This window comes from Drosophila santomea, chromosome X, assembly GCF_016746245.2.
Source record: "Drosophila santomea strain STO CAGO 1482 chromosome X, Prin_Dsan_1.1, whole genome shotgun sequence".
NCBI lineage: Eukaryota > Metazoa > Arthropoda > Insecta > Diptera > Drosophilidae > Drosophila > Drosophila santomea.
The window spans coordinates 3,048,908-3,061,560 of record NC_053021.2 but is presented as its reverse complement, the minus strand read 5'-3'; the positions used below and the strand labels follow the sequence as shown (position 1 = coordinate 3,061,560).

The 12,653-nt window shown below is 50.8% G+C and overlaps 1 protein-coding gene across 1 annotated transcript; it reads right to left on the bottom strand.

Annotated features, from left to right (window-relative positions):
- Nucleotides 1–1,405: 1,405 nt before the first annotated feature.
- Nucleotides 1,406–11,036, bottom strand: LOC120456092 (proton channel OtopLc). Its single transcript, XM_039642687.2, has 6 exons — nucleotides 8,642–11,036; nucleotides 4,233–5,036; nucleotides 4,056–4,173; nucleotides 3,888–3,984; nucleotides 3,633–3,821; nucleotides 1,406–3,563 (listed from the first exon to the last, which is right to left on the bottom strand). Exons 1-6 carry the CDS (start codon nucleotides 10,489–10,491, stop codon nucleotides 2,260–2,262), a joined length of 4,362 nt encoding a protein of 1,453 aa, XP_039498621.1. The 5' UTR covers nucleotides 10,492–11,036; the 3' UTR covers nucleotides 1,406–2,259.
- Nucleotides 11,037–12,653: the final 1,617 nt, after the last annotated feature.

The following is a 12,653-nucleotide window of genomic DNA, read 5'->3' as shown; positions in this document are numbered from 1 at the left end:
ATATATATATATATATCGTTTGTTTTTGTTTTCCCTTAAGTTTTTGTTTTTGTTTTTGGTTTTGATTTCGATTTCGATTTTGGCATTCATATAACTTTGAATATACAATGGATGAGTCAGTAGATTCAAAAAACTCGAACTCAACAGGAAACAAGAATTACAACATAGGCTACATAATGGAACTCTTTGGCATTGAAAACATAGATCGCATCGCATCGCATCGTCGTATGTGTGAGTGGAGTCTATGAGTCTATATCTATACGTATCTTATACCATTATGGTAGACAAAAAAAACACAGACATATTTACCATATACGTTCTTAAATAGATTTGTGCGTCTTACAGTAAGTGATTTTATTCGAATTATTCGCAATCTCTTGATTTGTCCTTCTACAATTTCGTTTTCTTTGAGCTTTCATAATACTGAACTGGGTTGGTTTTTCCGGGTAAATTGGGGGAAATTTGGGAATCGGAACAAGCACAAACGTATCACATTAAAAAACCTATTCGGATTCAAGTCAAGTTAACAAATTTTGGTTAAATGCTATGCTACAAATCAGGCGTCTCAACAAGGGGCTCAAACCATCCATGGGTGGGGTTGGGGTCTTTGAAAAGGGGGCGGTTTGGGGGTTTAGCAATGCGGATTGAACTTCTACATGCATGTATGTGAGTATTATATCCTTAGGTGCTAGGCTGTGTGAACCGTCTACTATGTAGTACGGTGTTGTCTAATAACTTTTGCGACTCCTCGATTTCTGGTGGGGTTAATGACTTCTCCAATCCCTCTTACTCCTCTCCTTTCTCCACTTTTCTCCTCTTTTCCTCTTTCTATCTTCTTTCCTTTTCTAACGTGTAGTTGCTGAAATATATGCAGTTTGCTTTGGAACGCCGATTAATAATCATTGTAAATATCTGTGATAGAACTCGCTGTTTTCGGTTATACTCGTACATATTTGGTATACTGCTCTCTATATATTTTTGGTTGATCGCTAGTTTGGCGGCATACCTCGTAGTGCGGTTGGTTCACAACCCGTTTTCGCTGATCCTCAGTCAGTTGCTATATATAAATATATAAAATGTTGTCCAGTTTCTTGCAACATTTATCAAACTTGATATTTTCGTAGAACTTGCGGCTGTATGTGTGTGGGATAAACATGAATTCATCTACGGTTACGTTGTTTTTTTCTTTTTCTTTTTTGCCTACAATACTACTCATTGCGCTCACTTGCTACCAGAGATCCCAAAATACGGCCCTTCAAATCGCATACAACATTTTGGTTAATGCTAAAATCTGCATATGTATCCCTCAAACTTCCTTTCCCTTCTTTTTTCTTTTAGAGCCAATGGGGTTTTAGGTGAACATTACGAGACTAAAACCATTTAAGATATTGCGTATACGCACTAGTGACAATTGCTTGGGAATTTATTGCGTATACGCCCTAGTGGCATTGCTTGTGATTTCAACATTGATTTATCCTTGCTGCATATCCTAAGATTAACCCATTGTTTTTATCATAGCTTGTGCCTAACTTTTTGATTTTCCATTGCTTGAGACCCTGCGTACTCCCATGTCCTCCTAATGTTTTCCTCTTCTCCTCTTTCCTTTTAGGATATGTTTTTGGCTCTCAACGCTTGCATCCGCTTGGTCAAATGTTGTTGCTCTTGGTGGTTCTCGAAGATGGGTGCCTAGTTGTATGGTTTTTGGTTGTTCGTTGGTGGGTGGATTGGTAATGGTGGTGTGAAGTGGTGTGGTGTGGTGTGGTGTGGTTTGGTTTCGTTTGGTTTGGTTTGGTTTGATTTCGTGTCCAGCAGATGCAAGTCCTAGACAAAGCTGAGCTCATGCCCGCTGATCGCGTCGATGAACTCAAAGTGCGCGTAAACTCATTCGCCGTTGATCACGTATACCGGACAGAAGGCCTTCTCCGTATTGAGGGATTGCGGCGACAGTGCCCGGTTGGGTACCTTCAGTCCACAGCTGCTGTCGCCGCCCTGTTGCCCCTCTCCACCGGCCTCTCCCGCTTCGGCGGCACCTCCAGCACCTCCTCGGGATCCGCCCGATCCACCCGATCCACCCGATCCTCCCGATCCGGCCGCGGCATCCTCTGCCGAATTACACTCGCCGCTATCCACCTCCTCGACGGTCTCCAGCTCGCCGCCAGCCAGCGTAGTGGAGCAGTAGCAGTAGGACAGGTTCGTCTTGAGATCCTCGCAGAATTGCTGCTGCTGCGCAATGCTCTGGATGCGCGAGCGGGCGAATTCTCACATGTACGTGGGCTTTAGCTTGTAGGCCCTCTTCCAGATCTCGCACAGGCAGACGGTCGAATGGAATCGATAGAATATGGCCAGCGGCATCGACACATGCGTGATAATGGTCCATGCCCACAAGCCGTAGAAGTTCAGTTGTATGGGATGCGATTCCGCGCGTGACTTCTCCAGCGTGCTGATGGCCCACATGGCCAGATTGACGACCAGCATGAAGGTGACAATCTCGCGGCCTGGCTTCTTGCGCAAGTGCTCCGGACTGACGGCCTGCCGACGGCTGGCATCCAAAATGAACATGGTCTGGCAGGCCGTTTGCACAATGGAGGCCAGGGCGTTGATGGGCACCAACATGTCATCACTGCGCAGGGTGAAATGCCCGGCGATGACCGTGAAGATGTTGTACAGAAACGAGCCGGTCTGCGCACCCACCAGCAGGATGTCATCCAGCGAGAAACTCCTGTAGGCATCGTACTGCAGATGACGGATCTGTATCATGCCCACCAAAGTGGCTATCGTGGCCGTGCCATAGATGAGCAGCTCGCAAATGGTCACCTCCGTTACGGCCATGGCCACGAACTCCGGCCGTGAGATCAGCACAAAGAAGATGATCAGCGATATGATGGTTAGCACCAGGATGAGTATGCCCACAAACAATCCCTTGTGGGCACGGGCACAGTCCACGGAATAGTGGTGCGGTGATCGCTTCATCGGCGAGCTGATCATATCCGGACGCTGGGGCGTCGGTGTTTGCGGCCTGGAGATGCTCCTCCACATCACGTACAATATGGCCGCGCAGATCAGCGAGTACTCGATGGTGCAGGGAAACAGAAAGGGCGAGGCGTCCTGCACCAATGTACCGATGATGTTCGTTCGCCGGCACTCAAAGATCTGGTACGGTCCCTTCAAGCCGCGCGGCACTCGCAGATGGGCCGTCGGATCGTGCTGGATTATGGCATGACCTCTGGAGTGTCCTGGTATTCGGTGCGAAATCCTCAGCGTGCGATTCTCCGGATTGTAGAACGTCAATATCTCGTGCTTCGTCTCCTGGATCAGGACATTCAGCCAAACGGCCAGGTTCGTGCCAATCATGTGCATTAAACCGAAGCGTGCAATGATCTTGTAGCGATACACCTTGATCTGCTCGTTGTTCAGGAAGATGAAGTACATCTGAATGAAGATGAAGGCCATCCGGGTGGCCGGAGTCAGGGCCAGCAGCACGTTGTGGCACTTGGTGTCCGGGTTGAGCTCGAAGTACTGCCCAAACTCCAGGCCCGAGTAGATCATGCTGCCAATTCCAAAGGCTACAATTGACGGCATTAGCATTTAGAATCGTGTACACAAATTACTGGAGCACAGTGAAGCACACTTACCCACGGCGCCCATGCGCAGATAGAAGCTGCCGTAGTGGGCATCCCGGCGTCCAAGCGGCGAGAGAAGCGATGGCCGTCGCACGGGAATCGGCGGCGGAAGTCGGTGGTGCAATGAGTTGCTGTCCGTATCCGACTCGTCCATGCTGTCCGTACCGCTCGCCTTCGTTGCCGATTTATTTGGCGATGTTGCTGTGCGAAGTGCGAGATTTCGATTTAATAATCCACATACTGCTCCAGTACTGTTTCAAAACTTACCAATCGGAACTGGCAACTTGGGACGTCCCCATATCAAAGTGGCGTACATGAAGAGCAGGAATATCATGCTGCCAATGTACAAGTACAAATAGTACACCTAAGGATGGAAATAGTACGGAGGATGGAAAGTGTTATAGTCACAGCTATTAGTGGGTTTATAGTGCTTACCTCATAGAAAGAGGGTGGGATGTAGGTGGAAATAACCTCGGCCATGGGAAATGCTATGCCCATGACGACCAATAGTTTTCCGTAGAGTGCGGAGAACAGAGTGGCCAGTGCATCGCCGCTGCAATATATATACAATATTATATAGTTGCCAGTTATCTAACAAACGATTCTACTCACGCTTTAACCCTTGGCATCGGCGGATAGACGAAGGATGGCCGGTGCGTGCGCTTGATGGCGGGCAGCACTGGGTAGTTGGTCAGCTGGTGCGAGTGGTACATCAGCGCCAGCTGTCCGTCCGCCTGGCTGCCGCTGAGCGCCGGCTGGGAGCTGCTGCCGCCGGGCGAGGAGGGCGGATCCGAGCTGTCTGGTCCACCGCCCCCGCCCCCGCCGCCTCCAATGTCCCGATCGCCGTCGCCATCGCCGCCGCCAATGATCAGGCCACTGGGTCCCGGCGTCTCCTGGATGTTGCCCTTGTGGCTGGGCAGACTGGACTCGTCGATGGTCACGTGGTGCTGCGAACCCGACCGAGCTGAGACCCTACCCGGCGATATGGCCACCACTGGCTCGGCTGGCATGGCCATCATGGAGCCAGCGCCGGCGGCGATCGGCGGAGCCACTCCTGCCATGAAAAGTCGCCGGCGGTCCGCGGGCGAACTGCTGCTCCCGCTGTCGGGCGGCGGCGGCGGTGGGGCATAGCTGCTGGGCACCGTCGGCGTGGGCACCCTGACACTGTGGGTGTGGTGGTTCTGGTGGTGCGGATGCTGGAACTGGTGCGGCAAGTGGTAGTGATGGTGGCTGCTCGTGAAGTGCGACCTCGGCTGGCTGGTGACCGCCGTGGTTGCCGCTGGAGCAGCAGCAGCAGCAACAGCAGCAGCTGGTGGTGGTGGCTTCTGTTCATCCTGGTAGCTCACGGTGGCTATTGGTGGCTTCAGCGGCTCTGGCTTCGATGGCTCCAGCGGTTCGGCGGTGGAGCTACTAGAGCTGCATATGGAAGAGGAAGATGAACCGGATGTGGCCGACATTAGTGGGATCAGCGATCAGCGGATCAGCGATTGGCGACTATATATATGGTAATGCGTGGCTGGATTGGCGGACCGACGTGGACTCACTGAATCGGTGGACTGGGCTCTGGGCTCTGGGCCCCGCACCCGATTTTGCAGATACAAATACATGCGAGCGGCTTAATTAAATAATGGTCCCCCCTCCAAATCATATATATGCATCTATATACATGTCTATATATCTGTGTGTGTGTGTGCTGGGATTTATTGTATCGGATGCCAGACATTTCCGCCGCGAATACATTGAACTTGGTGTTCAGCCGGCAGCCTTCGACTGAACTTTAAACCCTGTCAGAAGATGGGCCTCTATTTATAGACGCTGGCATTCCGGGGGAATCTCTGGCCTTCCGGAACACCCATCGTCCACTTCCACCCACCGGCGGACACAGCATGCGCTCTCCAATTGCGCTTAATATCAGATAGCAGATCCAGATTCAGAAACAGATACAGATACAGATTCAGATCGAGATAAGCACACAGAGCTGGCGAATAATAATAATAGCAGCACACAAAAAGAACAATAGCCACTCGAAACAGAAACTTAATGAAAAGTCCCCAACCATTCGCCACGGCCAATTGAAACTAATCGCCGTCTAGTGGACACAGCACAAATCGGGATACAAGTGCGACTAGTACAGTGCGTTTCATGAATACCATGCTCGCTCGAACTTTGGCTTTGAATTATACTAGCTTAGCTTGTATGGTGAGCTATAGCAAATGAAAGGCGAAAGCAATGTGTGCCATACACAATGGCGCGCACTGTACCGCTGATAAAAGATTATAGAGATTTGTGCAGGTTTTTTAGCTGGCGGCGGCACTCACACTCACTCACACACACACTCACACACACTCCGCGAATGTTTGCTGGCCAAATGGAAATATGAAATATGCTCGCTTCGTGATTGGGATGTTTAATTAAGGCGGCGCGGCATGCATCTGACACATGACACATGTTGGATGACAGGTGAATCGGCAATGGGAAAGAGGAGCAAGTCGAGGGGCCACATCCTGCTTCACACGCTTCCCATGCCAACAAGGCCATCAAAGCCAACAAAGCCCACGGATCCGTCCAATCCGATGCGATCCGATCCGAGCACGCATCATTTATTCGCATTCAAATGCACCTTTCAAATCGCAAAGCCACTCGAAAATAATGCCGGGCATCATTATAACATCTGGCTGTAGAGCCACGCAAAATCGGAGGCACGGAAAAAAAATTTGGCAAGTTTGGGACCATTTCTATTAAATATGGAAATGTGCATATAATCATTATGCAAACTGCATTCATACGATTCCCTACAAGAATTGCTATATTTTAGCTTTGGCAAAGCAAATAAAATGTAGATGGCTGAAATATGTTTGCACTTGTTTCCCAGCGTGCACTCAAACAGGGATTTAGCTAAGGTTCGGGCTTGTGAATAACCTTGACATCAGGTCACAGCCATCAACACGAGTGCGAAACAGAGACAGTGGTGCATGCAACATGAGGAGCGGCTGCAATTGTGTGGATTGCACACTCGAGCGCACTTGTAATCTGATTTCAAAAAGCGTGCTGCGTGCTGTGTGCTGTGTGCTGTGTGCTGTGTGTGCTTCATGGCGTCCTGTTGTGTCCTCGTATTTTTTTGGGGTTGTTAACCCGACACGACGGCAACCTTTTGCCCCGGCTGTTGCATAAATGGATGACGCTGGCGCAGCCTGCTTTTCATTCAGCTTTTCCAGCTACCACCTGGGTTTGCATCTCGCCTGCCAGCGCCACAAAGTCAAGGGAGTAAACACTTTGGCAAGTGCCACTTCATGAGTTACTCTTAATCGCAACAAGGAGCCACAAGGAAGTAACGTGATTTCGCTGGATTATCCACCTTGCAATTGAATGCGAAGTTTAGCTTGGGCAAACTGAAACACTGACAGTTCCACTGATAGCCAGAGATCGATCGAAAAAGTGGCGACTCCATCAGCAATCATCATTCCGTTTTCCTCTCAGTCAGACGGGGCAGTTGCTTTTCGACTCGAAAGGCGGAAGACATCAAGTATTCATGGGTGCGAATGCATTCACCCCGGCTAAGTCGGCATGGAAATTATGTCCATTAGTGCTCCATGGTGCTCCTTGCACTCCATGGACAAAACCGCAATGCCAACACAAAAGTCGCCACTGAGCACATGCCACAGCAAACTTGCAAACTTTCAATTGACCCATTTTGCGGTGGTCTCTCGGTGGTTTTGCGCTGGCTTGGGGCAATTTGCTGGCGAGCCGCTCGCATTTAGCGCCATAATAATGGGTGCGGCAATGGCCGAGGACAACAACCTGCCCGGGCATCCTTTTCACCTTTCACCTCCGCGTTGCTCCACGTTTTTTTTTCCGCCTTTCTTTGCCTTGCATGCAACCGTTTTTATTGGAGCTGCAACAATTTGTGCATGTCAAGCCAATCGAGCAGGTCGTGTGCACCTGTAAAATCCTCCTTTCGTAACCTACAGTCAGACCCACCTACCACCACCCACCTCCCACATCCATGTGCACACACGGCCTGTCGGCATACCGGGCGTATACGCACTGAAAATGCCGCATACGCCGTGTGGTCCTTGCACGTGAAGTACGAAATTCTACAACTAAATTGAATGTAAACTTTTTGCCTTGTTAGCCCTTTCAATGAACTTGGTATTAGAGTAATTGAGCTATTATGCTAATAGTTTTGGATAGCACAAATTGCTAACATAAATATTGAACCTTTAAGCAACTGAAGAGCTGGCCTTTTGCCAGTGCAACGTCCTCGTTTCTCTCAGCTTACGGCTCTGTTTACGGCGTGAAACTTGTGAGGGTGTTGCTCTGGAAACGGTTGTTTAATTAATGTGGAGAGCATACGATTCGGAGGAGGATGCAGGCAGACAAACGCCGCAGCGAGGCAGCGATCCAGCGAAGCGTATGCAGATGGCAGATGGCGCATTACGTGGCAGGAGGAGCGCCTAGAGCACCAAGTGCAGCAATGAAGCAGTGGCGGAGTGGAGGAGTGGCACAGGTGGAGCACTGACACGATGGCAGGACGAGCACACAAGTTAAACAGTTTTGTTGAGCTATTACCAGCGACTAATGGAGGCTGACGACGAAGTAGTTAGATGAAATTGGGGATAGGATAGGGCGCAACGTTTCGAGGACGTTTATGCAATTAATGGAGTGCCCCAGGGAACTTTGAAACCAGAACCAGAACCAGAACCAGAACCAGACGTGATGGTTCAGTTTGATACGTGCGGCGGGAGCAGCAACTCAAGGAGAAGTTTTTCTCTAGCCCCGAAGCCCAATGAGATTTACATCTCAAGTTGGGGGAAAACTTGTGCGAATCCTAAGCGAAATTCTAAGCTCTTCATGATAAGATAATAAAGCACTGTGCTAATGCGATAATCAAACTAAAGCTTTTAACATAATAGCGCTGGAAAACAATGGATTACCCTATCTATAAACAATATCAATGAGTTATCCAAAAGCATGTCAACAGGTGGAACGAATAGACCCACTGGAATAGACCCACAACTCACCCGATCTGCTCCTTGACGGCGGCAGCGACTCCCACGGCAGCGGCGGCGGACTCGGCCAGCTTGGGTGGGCTGCTGACCAGCGGCGGACTGCAGACCCTTGGCGGCGTCGTTATCCTTGGCGGACTGTGCATCTGGCGGGCCAGTTCTGGCGGCGGACTCCTCATCAGCGGCGGCGACGGCATCGCCGGGGCACCCTCTCCGGCCTGTGGACTCTGCACGCGCTGCGATCCGGACTTGATGGACCCGGCTGGACTGCGGACGCATGCCTGTCCCTGCGAGCGAATGGATGTCTGCGACTTGAGCGAGGCCTGCGGGGAGAGAGCGCCTGCCGCCTGGGCGGAGGCCACGGATCCTGTGCGCGATCCGATGCGAGAGCCACCGCGGGATCCTGCAATCGATCCCTGCTGCGATCCAGATCTCAGCTGCGATCGCTGGCTGCCACTGCGACTTGGTCCGCGACTCTCGAGCTTCGGTGAGCCACCTGCTCCGCCGCCGCCAACCGATGTGGAAATGGATCCAGTCAAGATGCTGGCGGGCCGCGGCGAACTGATGCTGTCGCCGCCCTGATCCTGCAGCGATTCCCTGTCCACGGAAATCTCGTCCGTTCCCTTGGTCAGCTCTTCCTCCTCTTCCTCCTCCTCCTCCTCGGGCTCCTGCTCCAAGGGTGGTGGTGGAATGAAGCCCCTGTCCTCGTCTAGTTCCGCAAAATGCTCGGGAGGCGGAGCAATGATGGAGGAGGCTGAATAACCGTTGCTGGGCGGTGTGGTTATGGTGGTGGACTCATCCTCGTTGTCCAGCGAACGGCTATAGTCCTCCCGAGCTCCGCTCACGGGTTCGGGTTCCGGTTCTGGTTCGGGTTCGTTTTCCGGCTCAGGTAGCTCAGGATCCTCGCGCTCCTGTTGATCCATGTCGGGTGGTGGCTGCTCCGCCTCCAGTCTGGGTGGCGGTGAGTTCGGCTGGGACTCCGCCTCGCCCTCGCTCTCGTCGGAGGGCGTGAGCGGTGGTATCTGACTGATGTGCTGGGCAGGCGGCGATACCATCCGACTGATGTTGAGTTCCGGGCAGGGTGGCGGTGTCACGGGCGGTGAGGGGGAGGTGGATGGCGACTTGGTCAGGGGCGGGGTCACCTGGCCGAGATTGTGGCCCTGCACGTAGGAGAAATTTGAGGGAAGCGGTGGCAGTGGTGGCGGTGGCGTGGACTTGTCGTCGTCCTCCTCTTCGTCTTCTTCCTTGGGAGTGTCCTCCTGGGAAGCCTGCTCCTGCTCCTCCTCCACCTCCTCCTCATCGGGATTGCTTTCTATGTCCAGTATTTCGTGTGGCGGCGGAATGGCCGCCACCTCCTCGGCATCATCGGTTTCCTCGCCTTCGCCATCGTCATCGGTGCGAAGGCCGGCATCCTCCATGGGCGATAATGGTGGTGGTGGTATCAGCTCCAGTTCAAGGACCGAATTAATGGGTGAACCCGGTGGCGATGGCACTGCTCGGCCTCCCTGATCCTGCTCCGGATCGGGCTCCTCCCGCTCCTCCTCATCGTCCCCGTCATCGTCTTTTTGCTGTGGTGGCGGTGTGGGTGTGGGCGGTATATCATCCGTTTCCGTTAGCGTGGGCAGCGGCTGACCCAGTAAAGAGGGCGGCGGCGGCGGTGGCGCCACCAGGAGCAGTACCTCCTCGGCCAGCGAAATTGTGGGCAGCGGCGGCGGAGGAACCTCGCCGGCCTCCTGATTGTTGGCCGTGTTGTCCACCTCCTCGATGTCGGAGTCGATGCCCTGGGCAAAATCCATGTAGAAGTTATCACGCGAATCGCTGGAACCGCGTCGCAATTTGAGCGACAGATCCGGCGAGCTGTCCATCTTGCTCGCACACGGGACTTCCCCTTTTGTTTGTGCTCGCTCTCTCTCTCCTCCGCGACTCCTCTCTTCCTATTGTCCTTTCAGGAAATTCCTTCACACACACACACGCCTGCTGCGGCGCCCTCTAGCGTTGGCTTCCGTTCAGCTTCGTGCCTATCTTGTTTAACTCGCTTTTTTCGCTCAATTCTTAAAGTTTTTCAATATTTTAATTCAGTTAGGTGATGGTTTTGGCCTTTCACTTGATTTCACAGCACACGCACATTGTGTGTATCCCTAAAATGCACAAGGAAGTGTCAAAAACACGCATACGCACAGCATCCCGCTCTCTCTGTCTGCTCCTTCCACTCACTCTCTCCCTCTCACTCTCTCTCTCTGTTTTTTGGCAGAGCAGTGGGCGTTTTTGGAAGGGGCGTGGCAGTGCAGTTTGCTGCGCATTTGGCTTTTTACGCAATTGGAGTGCGTGAGTGTGTGAAAGTGCGTAGTAGAAAGTGGCAAGCTGGGAAGTAAGGCAAGGGGTGGGTAAAAAAGGATAAGAAAAGGGAATAGGGATTTCCATCTTCCGTTTTCTTTGAATAGCAAAATGAGCCATTGGTTTCACAAACATAATAAACCAAAAACGCACTTTAAACTTAGAATGAAAAACAATAACATATATTATTTGGCACTGCAAATCTTTTAGCACACAGAAAAAAAAATCAACGTTTATGGTTCGTGTTCCGGTTTCGGACTCCGTCCGTGTATTGTTCCGTTCCGGCTGCTCGCTGAACGCACGGACTTGAGCTCGATTTACATTTACTTAGCCGACTGACTGTGCGACTCCTGCTGCGGCGGCACTTAATTCTAGAATGAAGAAGACTGAGTTTCAACTCGCAACGGAACCCACATCGCAATGAGTTTTCATCTCAAACGAGAGCGTGAGAGTAAGATAGAGAGGGAAAAAATGAGAGAGCGCCGCATAACGGTGCCGGTTAACGGTGGTTGTCGAACGGCATTTCGCCTGCAACTACAACTACAACGCACTTGACCGGATTCCAATTGCCTTCGCTTGCAAAAGTTTCCAGTTTCGAGTGCACATCCAATTCCGGAATAACGGAATAACAGCATAACGGAATAACGGCATAGCGGAATCCCGCAATCCCGCGACGCAGATTAAAGTAGGGTAGGAAGTCAAGTGGCGGTCGAAAGGAGTGCAAGTACAGCAACTACTTACAGGTGGGCACCAGCACCAATTTCCACGGGTAATGCATGGGAAAATCCGCTTTTTACTGCAACTGGGCTGCAAAGCTACTTTGAAAAAATCATATGTGCTTACTGTTTTCCAAAACCCCTTCCTTCAGATTTTTTTTAATTTTTCGGTTGCGAAGATTACGAATTCTATAGCATACTTTTTGACGCTTTTCAAAGGGGTTTTTTTAATAACTTCGCTAAAAATGGACATATTGCTAAAAGAATGACTGTTTTGTACAGCTAATTTTCAATACTAACGAGCCCTATCACTTTTTGAAGGCATTCAAAGAATTTTAATTTTTTAATTTTTTCGCATTTTCGGTAAGGGGTAACATCATCAAAATTTTCAAAAAATGGGTCGAAATTAATATTTCAAACCTTGAATGCAATTCGATTGGAAATTTAGTTGCGAGCTCAACGAGGTATGCCATTCCATTTTTGGATCATTATTTCCAAAGATATGCATAAAAATCCAAGCATTTTGGACAGAAAATGAGTATACAAGGTATAGAAGGTCTTTTAGCCCATACAATTTGAATATTTCTAAAATAACTAATGATGCTTACCAGTCCTGCGATTTTGCCCACTGTGCGGGGCCTACGCATTTGTTTTCCTAGCAGGAATGGACGGCAGGAGGCGGGGATTCGTGGAGGGGGTAATGAACAGCGTGTGAAAAGTGTCACTGCCTGTGCAAATGTGTGCGTGATGTGTGTGTGCGATGTGTGATTGTGTGTGCGAGCGGGAGATGCCTCAATTGCGGTTCATTTATGTGGAGCACAGAGAGCAGCGGCCTAAAGCAAAAACAAAAACATTCAACGGGAGCGAGCGAAAGTGCGCAGCTCTCCCCGGCGCTCCTGCTTCCGCTTCCTGTTGCGATGTGCTGGAATTTCAGCTCACATTCACGCTGAGTGAGAGCGCCCTGAGAGAGGATGCGG

What these genes read in the sequence shown, in the direction of transcription:
- LOC120456092 (XM_039642687.2), bottom strand. Translation starts at nt 10,491, where the DNA reads ATGGACAGCTCGCCGGATCTGTCGCTCAAATTGCGACGCGGTTCCAGC. An exon ending in CCGATGCCAAGGGTTAAAGC is followed by an intron (nt 4,174 to 4,232) that starts GTGAGTAGAATC and finishes TATATATTGCAG; the next exon opens with CGGCGATGCACTGGCCACTC. An exon ending in TCCCACCCTCTTTCTATGAG is followed by an intron (nt 3,985 to 4,055) that starts GTAAGCACTATA and finishes TTCCATCCTTAG; the next exon opens with GTGTACTATTTGTACTTGTA.